Source organism: Delphinapterus leucas, chromosome 6, assembly GCF_059928025.1.
Source record: "Delphinapterus leucas isolate spDelLeu-1000000601 "Yukka" chromosome 6, BTC_Dleu_Yukka2, whole genome shotgun sequence".
NCBI classification, from domain to species: Eukaryota; Metazoa; Chordata; class Mammalia; order Artiodactyla; family Monodontidae; genus Delphinapterus; species Delphinapterus leucas.
Window position 1 is genome coordinate 14,875,420 of NC_143134.1, and position 18,478 is coordinate 14,893,897.

General features: G+C 36.8%; 1 protein-coding gene across 1 annotated transcript; it reads left to right on the forward strand.

The window, feature by feature from the left end:
* Window positions 1-2,386: 2,386 nt before the first annotated feature.
* On the forward strand, window positions 2,387-5,772 carry ADAM29 (ADAM metallopeptidase domain 29). The gene has a single exon (XM_022594834.2). The coding sequence runs from the start codon at window positions 3,379-3,381 to the stop codon at window positions 5,590-5,592; it is 2,214 nt and encodes a 737-aa protein (XP_022450542.2). The 5' UTR covers window positions 2,387-3,378; the 3' UTR covers window positions 5,593-5,772.
* The last annotated feature ends 12,706 nt before the right edge of the window (window positions 5,773-18,478 follow it).

Consider the following 18,478-nt stretch of genomic DNA (forward strand, 5'->3'; position numbering starts at 1 on the left):
GATATTATGTATATGTCTTTTAGATTGATTTGGTCTATAGTGCTATAAAATCCTTTATTTCCTTGTTGATATTCAGTCTAGATGTTCTATCCTTTGTTGAAAGTGGGGTATTGAAGTCTACTTTTATGGAATTGTTGTCTATTTCTCCCTTCAGTTCTGTCAATGTTTGCTTTATATATTTATATTGCTCTGATGTTGGGTGCGTATATATATTTCTTATACTTTCCTGGTGGATTAATCCATTTATCATTATATAATGTTATTCTTTATCTCTTTTGACAGTTTTTGACCTAAAGTTTATTCCGTCTGATATGTCTAGTCATTTCTGCTCTTTTGGTTACCATTTATAGGGAATATCTTTTTCCAATCTTCACTTTTAGCCTATGTGTTTCCTTACATCTAAAGTGAGGATTTTTCCTAAACAACATATAATTGAGTCTTATTTTTTTACATCCATTCAGCCACTCTATGTCTTTTAATTGGAGAGTTTAATCCATTTATGTTTAAACTTATTATTGGTAAGGAATGATCTAATATTATCATTTTGTCCTTTGTTTTCTATTAATCTTTTTTGTTCTTTTGTATGTCTTTTTTCCTCTCTTGTTGCCTTCCATTGTGTTTTGTTGAACTTTTTTGTACTTTATATGCATTAATTCCTTTCTCTTTTTATTTTGTGTAACTTCTATAAGTATATTTTTTGGGGTTACCTTGGGGCTTACATAAAATATCATAGTTAAGGTAGTCTATGTTAAGCTGATAACAACTTAAGTTCAATTGCATACAAAAACTCTACACTTAACTTCTCTTTAGCTCACACTTTATGTTGTTGTTGTCACAACTTATATTTCAATTTCTACTGTGTATTCTTTAACATGTTTTTCAGTTTTAGTTACTTTTAATACTTTCATCATTGACTTTGATACTAAAATTAAAAGTAATTTACCCATCACAATTAAAGTTATAATGTATTCTGGTTTTATCTATAGATGAGTTTACATTTATATGTTTATATAATATATATGTATGTATATTTCATACTTTCTTACACTATCATGTTGCTGTTTAGCATCCTTTCAACTTTAAAAAATCTCATTAGCACTTACAGTGCCTTACAGTTTATCACAGTTTACAGTGATAAACTCCTTCAGCTTTTGTTTAGTGATGTCTTTATGTCTTCTTTATTTTTTGAAAGACTGTTTTGCCAGGTATAGCATTCTTAGTTGATAGTTTTTTTCTTTCAGCATTTTAACTACATCATCCCACTCCCTCCAGACTTGCAAGATTTCTGCTGAAAAATCTACTCACAGTTTTATGGTGGTTCTTTTGTATGTGACATGTTGTTTTCTCTTGCCACTTTCAGAATTTCTTGTCTCTGACTTTTCACAGTTTTAATGAGTCTTCATCTGGGTTTCTTTGGATTCATCTCATTTGAGACATTTTGGGCTTTGTGCATGTGGATGCCCATTTCTTTTTTCAGATTTGGGAAATTTTCAGCCATTATTTTTTTTAAATAAGCTATCTGGTCCTTTCTCTCTTTTTCTCTCTCTTTCTATGATTTCCATCATGTGTATACTGGTCTTCTTGTCGGTGTCCTATAAGCCGCTTGCTTTCTTTATTCTTTTTTTCTACTTTAACTGAATAATTATCAATGACCCATCTTTGAGCTGAGTGGTCCTTTCTTCTGCTTGATCTGCTCTAACATTCTGGATTTAACTGGTGTCACTGGTCCATATTCATATCTGGAGATGTGAGAAACAGAAGCCAATAGGCTGTGTCTCCTATGTCATTTGGTGAAGGGGTGGGATATATCAGGCTTTATGAATGATACTGCTATGTTTAATATAGGGTTCCATTCCCTGCCCTAGTGTTGAGCTGAGGTTGGGTCAAATTGTTGGGATTTTGTTGCTGCCTCTGAAGGCAGATAAGGTAGTTAGTTACCTAGATATTGAATCAGTGTTAGGCTGGCCTGCCAGGGATTTTATATTGCCAATGTAGGTGGATTGAACAGCCCACCAGTGCACTGATTGTGGAGTGTGTTTTGGGTTGGCCTACAAGTCTTTGAGGTTGCTGCTCTGGATGAATCAATCCACATGTGTCTTGGCTCAAGAGCAGATGCTGGAGCACCTTACTGGTTCTCTGTTGAGCTTTTCCATTCTCTGTCATGTGAACAGAGAAAGAAAACTATTCTTGAGGCTTTTTGTTTGTTTGTTTTTGTCTACGCCTGCTGGTGATTCAGTGTTAAAGACCTCTCCAGCACCCAATTTGGGATATCTGAGAGCAATTAAAAGAAAACCCAGGGAACTCACCTTGTTGCCATTCCTCAAGTCTAGAGGTCTCTAGCCAGTCTGTCTTTTGCTTTTTAGCTTTCAGAGGTGTTTTTCTGTCTTCCACTTAATTATATCCAGAGTATTTAGTTGTAACTAGAGAAAATAAGCAGGGAAAACTGAGTCTATAACACTTTGTTCCAAAAACAAAATTGGCCACAGGTGTTGAATAATATTGTACATTAAAATGTAATCAAGTGTAAATACCTTTTGAGTAACACTCCAAGGCACAATAAAAGTCAAGTTGACCATTCTTTACTATATAAAGAATTAAGCTAGGCACTTTGGGGATACTAACATTTGTGAAAGACATAGATAATGCTCTTGAGTACTTCTAATATGACAAGTCTAGTGAGGAGAGTAATGTAAGAAAGATAAAACTAAACATTTTGTTCTAGGGAGGTAATAAGTACTACAAAAGAGATTTTAAAATAACAGGAGAGTGTTGTTGTTGTTGTTGCTTTTAATATGTATCTCAGGTAATTGGGTAATTTAGGACTTGAGGTTGAAAAAAACAGTTATTATTACTTATACCAATTTAACGTGTGTAAATTAGGAAAATCCCAGCAATCCAAGACATATGGTCACCTTACCCTTAAGATTTTTTTTAACTATTTATTGTGGAAATATTTAACATATACATATATTTAGAGAATAGTATAATGAATCCTTAATTGCCCACCATCCTAGTTCAATAACTATAAATCTATGGCCAGTTTTCACTCTTCCATACTCCCCCAATGCCCCTCTGCCTTATCAATATTTAAAAGCAAATTCTGTGCAGTTTCTAGAGTCAACCCTTGATCAAAACACTAATCACTTTTGTTGTATGACTTTCTCTTTCTCCCTATTAGGCCCTTTTCTAATCACCCCCATCCATATGTTATATTTTGTTTTACTTGTAGGGCTTATGCTCTAATGGTTCAACTCTGCCAGAAGACAGATACTTAATGATAAGCTCTGTACACTAAGCAGCTCAGAATAAGGAGCCAGACCATCTGTGACTCCCAACCCTGCCTGCCTTCTTCTCTGGACCCATAATGGTAGCTTCATAATGACTGTGATTAAAGCCCTGTTGTACATGAGGATCATACTCTTGCTACACTGGCTTGGGGTGTTTCTGTCTTTTTCAGGACACATCCGGGCTGAACACCCCCAATATCACAGTCCTCCAGAAGTGGTGATTCCCTTGAAGGTAACACACACTGGCAGAAGCATGAAGCCTCCAGGCCGGCTCTCTTACAGTCTGCATTTTGGGGGCCAGAGACACGTTCTCCACATGAATATCAAGAAGCATTTGCTGTCCAGACACCTCCCAGTGTTCACCTACTCAGACCAGGGCGCTCTCCTGAAGGACCAGCCTTTTGTCCAGAATGACTGCTACTACCATGGTTATGTGGAGGGGGACCCAGAATCCCTTGTTGCCCTCAGTACCTGTTCTGGTGGCTTTCGAGGATTATTACAGATAAACGATGTTGTTTATGAAATTAAGCCCATGATTTTCTCTACGAAATTTGAACATCTGGTATATAAAATGGACAGTGAGGAGACCCAATTCCCAAACATGAAATCTGATTTTATGCAAGAGGAAACTGTACACCAATTTGAGTTTCAAGAGACTGATAATTCTACCCAGAAACAAAGTCATTATGATGGCTGGTGGATCCATTCATTCTTTGTTGAAATTGCACTGGTGGTGGACAATACTCTATATAATCATTTTAAAAGGAATGTCTCAAAGTTGCAGGAGGATCTATTTCTTATTGTAAATATAGTGGATTCCATTTATCAGGTAATGGGTATGAAGGTGTTATTGTTTGGTATGGAGATCTGGACTAAAAGAAACCAGGTTGAAGTGGATGCTGTAAGGAGGTCTCTGAGAGATTTTTGCGATTGGAAGGCTAATACCATTGATGCCCGCATGGCACATGATACTGTACATCTTTTTATAAATAAGACCTTGAGAGGATTAACTGGTTTAGGCTATGTTGCAGGAATGTGTAGGTCACACTTTAGTTGTGCAGTTGTTACTTTTGCAAACAAAACCTTGGCCATTATTGGAATTGCAGTAGCTCATCATATAGGTCATAATTTGGGTATGTTTCATGATAATGTATTATGTGTGTGTTCTGCAGGTTATTATAGATGTATAATGCGTCATGACAACCCACCAATAGCCCAATTTAGCAATTGTAGTTATTCTTATTTTTGGGGATATTCTGTACAGCAGGCAAAATGTTTGCAGTACACTGTATACACAAAGGACATGTTTTCAAGGAAGCGCTGTGGAAATGGTGTTGTTGAAGAAGGAGAAGAGTGTGACTGTGGATCTTTTCAGGATTGTTCAAAAGATGCCTGTTGTCTGACAAACTGCAGTCTGAGTTTTGGGTCTACTTGTGCTTTTGGGCTTTGTTGCAAGGACTGCAAGTTCTTACCATCAGGAGAAATGTGTAGAAAGGAGGTCAATGAATGTGATCTTCCAGAGTGGTGCAATGGATCATCCCATATGTGCCCAGACGATGTATATGTAGAGGATGGAATTCCCTGTAATGACAATGCCTACTGCTATGAAAAGAGATGTAATGACCGCAACGCACAGTGTAGGCAGATTTTCGGCCAAAAGGCAAAAAATGCAAACGACAGTTGCTACAAACAAGTAAACACTCAAGGTGACCGTTTTGGTAACTGTGGAGTCGAAGGCCCTACATATCTAAAATGCAGTATGTTGGACAGCTTATGTGGGAGAATTCAGTGCGATAACGTGGCAGAAATTCCCCTTCTGACAGAGCATTCTACTGTGCATGGGACTCGCTTCAACAATGCCACCTGCTGGGGTACAGACTACCACATGGGGATGACCATACCTGATATTGGTGATGTGAAAGACGGCACAGAGTGTGGCCCAGAACATGTCTGCATCGGAAGGAAGTGTGTCCATCTCTCTCGCTTGGATAGTAATTGTTCACCTAAGTTCTGTAACATGAGGGGGATCTGCAACAATAAACATCACTGCCATTGCAACTATAAGTGGGACCCTCCCAACTGCCTAAAACAAGGCAATGGAGGTAGTGTTGACAGTGGCCCACCCCCTAAGAGAGAGAGGATAAAGAAGATTTACCTGGCCCTAACATGTCTTATTTTGTTGTTAATTCTATTATGCTGTCTTCTATTGCTCTGTATGAGGAAAAAACCTAAGGAAAAAAAGGAAGAAGTTCAGCCTCAACCTGAAAAACCCAAGCAAAAGACTCAGACTCAACATGGGAAATAAAAACAATTAGTACCCAAAAATGTATCTGAATAGATATGCATTAAAAAAGGTAACTCCTATAATGTTTCTACTTATTCTTCTTTATTTTAAATAATTAGAAATTTTATTTTTCCTGAAATGTATTTCTTTATATTTTCTAGAAAAAGGCATGGTACCTGGGTGGTGTACCAGTTTTTAAGTTACTGCTTTTCAGTGTCAAAGCCCCTTCCCATTTTGTGCTCTGCATTATAGGAATCACACAGCTGCTGTATCAGCCCTCTTTCTACAGAGATCTGCAGTAGGGTGAATGCAAGGGGATTTGGGAATCTGGGAGATCTGCTTCCTGTATGTCAATCTTAATAACAAATTTTACACTGGCAGTTATACTTAGTTTCAATATCCTTTAAAAAAAAAATTCAATCCAGACCAACCTCATTGTCAGTCTAAAAGATACCAGCATAGCTGTCTGGGTCTGAGCCCCAGGTCTTTGATCTCTCTACCAATGTCTCAGATCCTCTGCACCAGCTTAGCAGTACCTGCTGTGAGAGTTTTGAGTCTCATTTTTGAGATTCATGGGGCCAGCCTTACAGTTCTCCAGATTCAAGTAACCCTACTTCTTCCCTTTGCTCTTCAGCTCCATGAATGAAATCACCTTCTTGCAATTAGTATTTTATGGTTATTAACCAGTTACTAGCACAATGCCTCCCTTAACTTGCTGTGTTCTTTAGTAGCTGGTTACCCAATGCTTTATATTTAATTCCATCCCCCTAAAATCACTGATTTTTTTTTTCTGACTGAATTCTGTTACAGTACTCATCTTGGTATAATGAAGTACTTATTCATTAAGTACCATTCATTGGGAGTGAGGAAATATCAATTTTTTTTCTTTGTTTGATTGAGTTTTTCTTTACCACTGCCCTTAACCATCTTGGGAAAATTACTTACATTTACTGCAAGTTTCCAACAAAATTTTAAAAAGTACAGAATGATAATAATAGTTGTCTCTAAATTTCTGGGTTTCTTTGGTTATAAAATAGGGTAAAAAAGATACTTTCAATTTTAGTTAGGTCTATGCAGACAAGCAATGTTTCTGAAAATGACAGCTATACAATGCCAAGAACATTTCTTAAAATTTTATTTTAAAAGTATCATAGAACTGTGGAGGAAATGAAGATTAGAAGACTTAAAAATTACAAGGAAGGGAAAACAATTTAAATTATCAGTACTTTTTCCCCTGGAACAAAAATCTTTGTTCCCTGTAACATGATGGTTTTGAAAATAAATTAATGATCAAGCTTGGCCTACCCAGTTAGAATTCCTCTGTTGAAGAAAGAGAAACCTGAAAAACTCTTAGTGTGCAGAATAGACTAGATTGATAAATTAGGCACTTAAGGGCATCAAATTCAAAATGAGTTTTTCCCACACCACTTTTGCTGAGTTTAGATCCATTTGCTGGGAAATAGGTTAAAGTCTTTAAAGACAAAGATATCTGCAATCTATTCTAGTTAGGAAGCAAAGACCTAGTGGAAAGGAGTTTGCCTCAAGGACATGTAATGCCTTCTCTTTAAAACATCTGGCTGATTTTGAAGGAGCTTGGAATATAAGCTAGAGAACTTGGTTTTGAAGATTTGAGTATCAGAACATAGTCACCCATTGCTTTCAGCGCTGAGAAAATAGAGGCTTATGGGCTCCCAGTATAAAGTCCAGTAAAGTATATGTGTCTCACTAAAACTACACTATCTCTGACCAAACTCAATTCCTTATTGAATTAAAGTCATCAGTCACTCAGCCTAACTTCCAAACAGAGGAAAGATAGAAACTTCTCAAGTTGAAGGTAACTCCTATGGTTCCTTATATAGAACATCTAGCATACAATAAAGCATTATCACATATATCAAAAGGAAGAAATTATGGCCAATAATAAAGAGAAAACAACAACAAAGATAGTGAAAGAAAAGATAGAAGCCAGCTAAAAGATCTAAAGAGTGGAAAAGATGATAATGAACAAAAATTCCCTATGGCTAGTATTTTAGAGAAACTGGAAGAAAAATGAATAGACCATGTGAAAGAAGGTAGATTCATTTCACCAGAAAATTGGCATCTATGCGAACTTATTAAATTCAGAAAATCAGTAAACAGTTTGAATTATTGACTGCATTGTATAATTAGCTAAATTAGTTAACTATAAGAAAAGTTAATTTTAAAAAAGTCAACGACTGACATAGAAAAAAGCATTAAAATAGAGAAGTGATATGTGAAACACATCAATAAATCTGAAATCATTCAAATAGAGTATCATTTGAGGAAGAAGAGAATTCAATAGAAGTAATAAAAAACATATAATGGCTGAGAATTTCCCCTAAGTATGGAAACATATTATGCCACTGCTTTAAGAAAATCAATGAATTTCAAGCAGAATAAGCACATGGAAATACACACCTAACCATATCATAGTAAAACTGTTGAAAACCAGAGACACAGAAATCTTAAGAGCAGCCAGACATAAAATATCCATATCTTAAAAGAAATGACAATAAAAATAGATGGTTGACTTCAATAATTGAATGCAGAAGACACTGAAATAACACATTTACTCAATAAATTGTAGTTGCCAAACTAGAATTCTTTATTTTGTGAAGATAACATTCAATAATGGAGAACAAAACTTTCCTTTGGCAAACAAATCATTGCCAGCAGGCCAGCACTCAAAGAAATTCATTTCTTTTTCAGTCAGGAGAAACATGATACCAGAAAGAAACATGAACGTGCAGGTGGGTGTGAAGTACACAAGAAGCAGTAAATATGTGGGTAAACTAATTAAAATTAACTGTACAAGGATACTAGTAGTATCTTATGGACTGTAAATATATGCAGAACAAAATGCAAATATATATTTGTCACAAAAGCTGGGAGGTATGTAAATAGAGATAAAAGGTCTAAACTTCTAGCAATATTGGGAAGAGGTAAATTAATGATGTGGATTATACTATATGATGTTGCAGATGCATGTTGCAAATCTAGGGTAATCATTAAAATAATAAGACTACGTACATATAAGAAATTTATTGAAGGAACAAAAGGCATAATAAATGATATTGGTTTCTACAAGTATAGGCAATTGAGGAGAAACAAGCATAACGCAGACGTGAAAATTAAAAAAACCTGGTAGATATAAGATCTATGTAAAATGGATTACATTAAGTAGAAGGCTGACATATTTCAAGTGAATAAAGTATAAAGTCTAGCATTATGCCATTGTTTATTAGAAACAATTTAAAAATAAAGACATGGAGAGTGTAAAAACTTAAAAGAATTTTCATGCACATATTAACCAAATTAAGTTAGTGTAATCTTTTTAATATCTGATGACAAAGACTTTAAGGCACAAAGCATTACTATAAATAAGAAGGAATATTTTGTAATGATAAAAGGCAAATCACTAGAAGATATGACAATCTTAAATGTGTATGCATCCACTAATAGAACTTCAAATATAGAGGAGAAAATATAGAAATAGACAAATCTACAATTACCAGTAGGGATACTTTTAGCCCACTTCTCTCAGTAGTAACAGAAAGAGTAGAAAATAAATCCTGCAGGATCAGGAGACTTTCAATACATAATTAACAAACTTGATATAATAGGTATACAAAGAGAAGGGATAAACCCAAAAGTGGATAAATTCACTTTGGTTCATCTGCGTATGGACTACTACCAAAGTCTACCTTTTGATGAGCCAAAGAAAAAGCCCCAACAAATTTCACACGGTTTTAATTAAAAAGAGTATATTTTCTCTAGACCTTATATAATTAAGCTGGAAGTCAACAGCATTAAATATAACTAGAAAAACTCCAATTGCCTGGTACAGTTCTGACTCTGATCCCACATCTGACACCAACTAAGATTCTGCACCCAATTTCAATGTGTGTTTGGGGGGTTCCTTACACCTCCAAGAAATTCTCCTATATCAGCTGGGTGTTCTACAATTCAACTCAATTCTAATACTACCTGCAGACAGTGTCAGATCCCAGAGGTTAAGGGCTCAGCCCAACATGACTGCTCTCCCCTCTTTCAGATACCAATCACAAGTCCAGGTTGTCACCTGTGCTTCTGACCAACAAGCTATAGGTTAGAGGTTCCAATGACCCCCTACTTAGGTTCAGTTAATTTGTCAGAACAGCCCACAGAACTTGGATAAACATTTTACTTACTAAATTACCAGCTTATTATAAAAGGATATAACTCAGGAACAGCCAGATGGAAGAAATGCACAGGGCAAGATACGTGGGAAGGGTGCAGAGCGTCCATGCCCTCTTCATGTGTACCTCTCTCCCTGCATCTCTACGTGTTCACCAACCCAGAAGCTCTTCAAACTTCACCCTTTTGGTGTTTTATGAAGGCTTCATTACTTAGACATGATTCATTAAATTATTAGCCATTGGTGACTGAACTCAATTTCCAGTCCCTCTTCCCTCCACGGAGGTAGGGGGCAAGGGAGGTTGAAAATTCCTACCCTCTAATCACATGGTTTGCTCCACTGGCAACCAGCATCCTTCCCTAGGTGGTTTCTAAAAGTCACCTCATTAATGGAACAAAGGACAACTTTACTGCTCTCATCACTTTAAAAGTTCCAAGGCTTTTAGTAGCTCTGTGACAGGAACAAGGTTAAAGCTCAAATATATATGTCTTATTATAAATCACAATATCACAACTGGAAATAAAATATATATATTTCTAAATAATCTATATGTCAAGGAGAAATCAAGACAGAAATTAAGAAATAATTTGAATTTAAACACAAATAACTACAATATATGTATATTACATAGTATTCAACTAAAGCAGTGTTTTAAGGAAAATGTATAGTCTCATATACCTATGTTAAAAAAAAGAAGACTGAAGATGCACTGATTTAACTTTATATGTCATGAATTTAAGAAAAGGAATAGCTCAAAACTCTACGAGACTTGAGGTCACTTAATTCTCAAACCTGACAAAGGCATTACACCCCCAAAATTTTCCTATTTCTTTTATGAAAGTAGATATTGTAAAAAATAAATAAATAAACAATAACCTCAATTAAATAGAGTTGTGAGACCAGAAGGAAGAGTTCTCACACCCTGAATGATAGCAGAACTCAACAGGAAGAAGAAAGGTCCTTCTTCTTTCTTGGCAGCAACTCAGCTAATGAAACACCATGGACTCTTTGTTTAGTATGGCCCACCCAACTTCCTTTTCCTATCTACAAAAGAGTTCTCCTTCCCTGTGTGTGGGAGCTTGCACATGGCTTGCCATGGTTGCAGACTCTGAACTGCAATTCTTTGCTGATCCCAAATAAACCCAATTTAGCTAGAGAAAAAACTGGCAGTATATTTGTTTCAGGTCAACAATATAATATTCTTAAAATGTTTGTAAAGAAAATAAATTTCGGCATGTTTTGTAGACAATAATGCATCCTCATGATCAAATGGTTTATATTTTAGGTATTTCTAAATTATCAGAAGAGCAATCTCTATAATTCACATTAACAGAGTACCTGAGAAAATCATATCTCAATAAACACAAAAATTATTTCACCAAAGTCTACATTTATTAATAAAATTGCTTGGTCTACATGGAAGAGAGGGGGATTTTCTTAATATAATCAAGTATATCTAGAAAAAAAATGACCTAAAATGCCCCACAGGAAATATCATACATAATGGTGAGCTGTATGAGACTTTCTAAGGATATTGATGAAGAGACAAAAATGGCACCCTGTCGCTACTTCTTATGAACATGTTACTAGGTGTGCTAGACTGAATAAAATTAGAAATAAAAGAAATAAAATGGTATAAGAATAAAGATGGAAGAAATAAAACTGCTATTATTCACATGTGGCATTATACTATACCTAGAAAATATAAATTAACAGAATAACTAAGTTAATAGAGCAAGGTTGCTGATTACATGGTCAGTATTCCACGCTCATTATCTAACTACCAGTAACAAGCAGGTAAAAACGAAATCGAAAATTCATTTCATTTGCATTAGTATCAAACATAACATTTCACAATATATAAATATATCAAATCACTGTTATACACCTGAAACTAATGTATTATATATCAGTTATATCTCAATTTAAAAAAAAAAGAAACCAGCTGAAACTTTGCCAACAGTATAAGCTGATGGGAAAGACTTGGGTCTGCAAGGATTCCAATCATAAAAATAAATGACTTAGGCCTACATCCCACTCCTAAGATTGCTAAGAAAGCAGTAGTAGAGGAAATACTTTGGTAAGTAGAGAGAATGTAATTAAATCTTGATCTTTCTCACGGTGTCTTGTTAGGAATATTCAGGAACTTCAACATGAGATCAAGAAACAGCTATTATGTCCTGGCACTGGTGGGCACCATTTTTGACATACATCATCTACCCTGCTAGCACTGCTCACCCCACCCTGGTGTTCCCCTGCAGACTTGCCCATCCTGACCAGCACCTCTCCAAAGCAGCTGCCCCCCTGACACATCCAGTGGGCAGCCAAAGTGGCTCCTGCCCCACCACATCTGGTGGGTGGCCACAGCTGGAACAGGCACCGCCTCCAAAGAAATTCTTGCTTTGCACACACAGCAGACAGCCTAGACCTGTCAAGTGCCTCTCCAAAGCAGCTCTTACCTTTCATACCTAGCAGGCAACCTTGCCAGAGACTGGGTCCCCTCCAAAGTGGTTCCCACCCCACCCAGGGCACCCAAATAAAAACCACCTTGAGACAAATGAAAATGGAAACCCAACCTGTCAAAACCTATGGAACACAGCAAAAGCATTTCTAAGAGGAAAGTTTATAGCGATACAGACCTACCTCAAAAAATAAGAAAAATCGCAAGTAAACAATCTACACTTAAAGGAATTAGAAAAGTAAAAACAAACAGAGCCCAAAGTTAGTAGAAGGAAGGAAACAATAAGGATCAGAGAAAAAATAAAAGAAAGAGATACTAAAAGAAAACAATAGAAAATATTAATGAAACTAAGAGCTGGTTCTTTGTTTATCTGAAAAGATTTTAAAAACTGACAAATCTCTAGCCAGACTCATAAAGGAAAAAAGAGAAAAGGCTCAAATAGTAAAATCAGAAATGAAGAGAAGTTATAACTGATACAACAGAAACATAAAAAATCATAAGAGACTGCTGCAAAAAATTATACACCAACAAATTGGAAAAGCTAAAAGAAATGGATAAATTTCTAGAAACATACAAATTCCAAAACTGAATCAGGAAGAAATAGAAAACGTGAAGAGACCAATTACTAGTAATGAAAATGAATCAGTAATCAAAACAATCCCAACAAACAGAAGTCTAGGACCAGATAACTTCACAGGTGAATTCTACCAAACATTTTAAGAAGTGTTAATACCTATACGCCTCAAACTATTCCATAAAACTGAAGAGAAAGAAAAATTTTCAAACTCATTCTACAAGGCCAGCATTATCCTGATACCAAAACCAAAGACAATATGATATATATATATCTCTCCAGTATTTTTGATGACATTGATGCAAAATTACTCATCCCAATATTAGCAAACAAAATTCAGCAATACACTAAAAGAATCGTACACCAAGGTTAAAGTGGGATTTATTCCAGGGATGTAAGTATGGTTCAATATCTTCAAATCAATCATTGTGATATACCAGATTAACAAAACGAAGGTTAAAAATCATATGATCATCTCAATAGGTTCCTGTGTGATACTATACACAGGAAACCCTAAAGACTCCACCAAAAAACTATTAGAACTAATAAATGAACTCAGTAAATTTGAAGAATACGAAATTAAGAGAGAGAAATCTGCTGCATTTCTATACACTGATAATGAACTAACAGAAAGAGGAATTAAGAAAACAATCCCACTTACAATCGCATCAAAATGAATAAAATACAGGACTGATGTCAGTATCTTGGTGGCATGAGATGTTCCCATTGTCTCACCCCTTCTATCTACAACCAGTAAAACATCCATAACTCAACAAAAGTACCTGTGCCCAACACACCAGGTCATGAGAAAATCCTGCACATCATATATCTAAAGGTGGGTGAACTGGACCACACAGAGGAGATGGGACCATAGAACAATGGAGGTAGTGCTTGTAATCCGAGACCCCCAGCAACGGTGGCTGAACCTGCAATCCCAGAGAGCTGGGCAGCTTCAGGGGAGGCACCACACTGACCTCACAGCCAAAGTGGTACCTGCAGCCATGGGGAACTTGACAGCAGTGGCAGTGGAGCCTGCCAACTTTGTCCCTCCAGTTGTGGAGGTGCCCATGACTCCACCCCCTCCTGCTTACAGTGGCAGAGCCTGTGAACCTGACAACCCTGCTCACGGCTGAGACACCTGCAATACTGGCTCCCCCTCCTTCTCTTCCTCCCCTTGCAGTGGCAGAGTCTGTGACCCAGGAGACCCCAGACAAGGTGGAAAACACCCACCAGCTTGGTGCCCCAGGCAGTGACACCTGTGACACCAGCAGCAGCGAGGCACCAATGATCTGGTATCACAAGCAGCAAGGAGGGCGCCAGGCAACACATCTGACAGAGGTGGTAGAGGGTAAAAGATGCCAATTCTAAAATATAACCAGAGGCAGCGCAGGTATGAGAAAATAAAAGCTTGTGCTATAGCACCACCTACCGGAAAACAAAAAAGGCATCCAATTACTAATCTGTTGAGTCAGTATAATCAAGTTTAAAAAAACAGATATATTTAAGAAGAGAACTGTTCACTACTTCAAATATGACAGTTCTCCAGGAACCAAATTTAAACTCATGGAATATTGCGATCTGAGAGAGAATTCAAAATAGCTGTCATGAAAAAAATCAAAGAGCTACAAGAAAGAAAGGCTGTTCAAGGAGAATATTAGTGAGCAGAAGTAATACTTTACTAAAGAGATTGAAACTCTAAAAGAGAACCAAACAGAAATTTGGGAGCTGAAGAATTCAATAAGTGAGATGAAGAATGCACTAGAAAACAATGGAAATATTGCAGACCATATGGAAGAGAGAATTAGCGATCTAAAAGATAGAAATCTAGAAATTATACAGGTAGTAGAGGAGAGAGAATTAAGATCCAAAAAACATGAAGAAATTCTATGAGAACAATCCAACTCTATTAGGAAGGGTAACATTAGTATGCAAGGAGAAGGGAGGGAGAAGGGGGCAGAAAGATTATTTAAAGAAGTAACAGGTGAGGGCTTCCCTGGTGGCGCAGTGGTTGCGAGTTCGCCTGCTGATGCAGGGGACACGGGTTCATGCCCAGGTCTGGGAAGATCCCACATGCTGTGGAGCGGCTAGGTCCGTGAGCCATGGCCGCTGAGCTTGCGCGTCCAGAGCCTGTGCTCCGCAACGGGAGAGGCCACAACAGTGAGAGGCCCGTGTACCACCAAAAAAAAAAAAAAAAAAAAGGAAGTAACAGGTGAGAAATTCCTAATCCTGGGGAAGAAACTAGATATACAAGTCCATGAAGCTACAAAAACAACTAATTACCTCAACGCAAAAAGACCTTCTCCAAGACATATTAACAACTGTTAAAGTCAATGGCAAAGGCACATTATATGAAAAACTGTCAGGGACAAAGGAAAAAATTAAAAGGGTGGCAACCTACGAATAAATCACCATTGGGCTATCAGCTGATTTCTCTGCAGAAACTCTATAGGCTGGGAGAGAGTGGGATGCCATGCTTAAAATATTGAAAGATAAAAGCTGTCAGCCAAGAATATCCAGCAAAGTTATTCAGATATGAAAGAGAAATAAAAGCTAAGGGAGCTTATCAACACTAGACCTGCCTTACAGAGATAAACAATTGTTGAAAGGAGCTCTTCTACCAGAAAGGAAAAGGCAAAAGTACACAAAACTTTGAGTAAGTTGATAAATAGAATTAGAAAATTGCAACTCTAACAGGTTATTAAACAATTATAGCACGAAGGCTAAAGGGTATAGACAGTAAAAATCACTACAGCTGTTTCAATTTGATAGCAAACTCACAATATAAAAAGGAATAATTTGAGACAACAAAAACCCAACAGGGGAGGTCAAAAAGGATGGAACTCACATAGGCAAATGAAGATAAAACACTATCACGACAGGAAAAGGACTATTTTATCTATGAGATATTTTATACCAAACCTCATGGTAACCACAAAATATAAATCTAGAGCAGAAACACAAAATGTAAAAAAAAAAAAAAAAAGACAACACTGAGAAAAACATCATAGAAAACCACCAAACTAAAATGGCAGACAGAAACACAGGGGAAAAAATGGAGATACAGAGCAACCAGAAAAAAAACAAAAGATAAATTGGCAGTTCTAAACTGTCATTTATCAATAATCACCCTAAATGTAAGTGAACGGAATTCACCAATCAGAAGACAGAGTGGCTGAATGGATTAAAAAACAAGACCCAACTATATGCTGTCTGGAGGAGACGCATCTCAGTTCTATAGACAATCATAGGCTCAAAGTGAACAGGTAGAAGACAATACTCCAAGCAAATGGCAACCAAAAGTAAATGGGTGTAGCCATGCTCATGTCTGACAAAATAGGCTTTAAGCCAATAAAGGCAACAAGAGACAAAGATGGACATTATATAATGACAAAGGGGAAAATTCATTAAGAATGCATAACAGCTATTTTAATATATGTGCACTTAACACAGGAGCAACAAAATATATAAAGCAATTATTAACAAACCTATAGAGAAAAACTGACAGCAACACAATAATAGTAGGGGACTTTAATACACCACTTACATCAATGGATAGATCTTCCAGACAGAAAGTCAACAAGGAAACAGCAGCCTTAAATGAAACATTAGACCAGATGGACATAATAAATTTGTATTGAACATTCCACCCCAATGCAGCAGAATGCACATTCTTCCCTCTCAAGGACAGACCATAAATTGGGACACAAAACAAGCCTCAATAAATTTAAGAAGATTGAAATCATATCAAGCATATTTTCCAATCACAATGGTATGAAACTAGAAATCAATTACAAGAAGAAAGCTGGAAAAATAATAAATATGTGGAGACTGAAAAACATGCTACTGAACAACTATTGGGTCAATGAAGAAATCAAAGGAGAAATTTTTAAAATACCTGAAGACAAATATAAAGGAAAATGTGATAAAGCAAAATCCATGGGATACAACAAAAGCAGTACTAAGAAGGAAGCTTAGAGCAAAACAGAAAAACCGAGAAACAAGAAAAATCTCAAATAAATAGTACAGCGTTACACCTAAAGAAACTAGAAAAAGAACAAACAAAGCCCAAAGTTGGCAGAAAAATAAAGTTCATAGTGGAAATAAATAAAATAGACACTTAAAAGACAACAGAAAATATCAATGAAACTAAGAGCTGATTCTTTGAAAAGATAAACCAAGTTGACAAAACTTTAGCTAAACTCACTAAAGGGAGAGAAGGCACTGAGAAGTAAAATCAGAAACAAAAGAGGAGAAATAATAATGGATTCCACAGATATATAAAGGTTTGTAAGAGAATATAACGAACAGCTGTAAGCCAACAGATTGGACATATGACTGGTGTCCTAATTAAAGAGACAATTTTGGACCAGGAGAGAGCATCATATGAAAACTGAATCATGCTGCCTCAAGGCAGGGAACTACCAGAAGCTAGGAGAGAAGCCTAGAATAGATCCTTCCCTAGTGGCTTCAGAAAGAATAAGACCCTGTGGACACTGACACTGGACTTCCAGTCTCCAGAACTGTCAGGCAATAAATTTCTGTTATATCACTCATTTTGCCTTCTTTGTTAGAACAGCCCTAGGAAACTAACAGAAAGATGAACAAAGTCATAGCCAAATTTGGTCGTTTAAAAAAGTAGCTGTGATGAAAGCCAGAGAGAAAGTGAAATTTTCCAATATTGGATAGTACAGATATGGACGTCCTAAGGTAGAAAGGCAATAGAAAGACACCAGCAGACACCAGACTTACAGACGTTGCCAACCTCCTCTTTGTCCCATGCATAAACTCTCAAGGATAATAAATACCTAATCTTGCTTCCTTGGTTTACCCAGGCCAACTTGCTAATTACCGTTAACTTATGATATCAATTTTTAAATGCCAGCTAGTCAATTTACCTATTAAATTTATTCCCATGCTGTTCTTTACTCATTTCTTCCTCTAAATTTAGCTTGCTTTTTTTTCTTTTTTTTTTTTTTTTTTTGCGGTACGCAGGCCTCTCACGGTTGTGGCCTCTCTCCCGTTGCGGAGCACAGGCTCCGGACGCGCAGGCTCAGCGGCCATGGCTCACGGCCCAGCCGCTCCGCGGCATGTGGGATCTTCCCGGACCAGGGCACGAACCCGTGTCCCCTGCATCGGCAGGCGGACTCTCAACCACTGCGCCACTAGGGAAGCCCTAGCTTGCCTTTTTTAATGACAAAGTTTCCACAAGAGATGAACTGTATGTGCACACATGAAGTGCCTCTGAGTTATTCATTGACCTACAAAGAAATAATAGTATGATCAAAATTACTGAAACTAAAGTGCTTATACTGTATGTTTGGAGCTCAGGGGTTGCAGATAAGGAATGTAGTCAGATTTATTCAGATTGAAAAGTAATTAGAATTAAAGTTTGATGGAGATGGTGGAGCCACAATGAGGAGAGACTCTAGCCAGTTGTCATGGTCTATAGAATTAGGAGAACCTTGTTGCTAAGCAGCTACATCTAGAATTTAATCAAATTAGAGACAAAACAGAAAGGGGTTTAGATTTCTCTTTGTCATGTTAGCTCTGGAATAAAAACTTTGTTCACAGAAATAGGCAGTACAAACTCAATGAATACGGCTATAGCTAGAAAGGACCATGGGAATTACTAATTCATCTGGTAAGTCATTCAAAGAATTTAACTGTAAAGGAC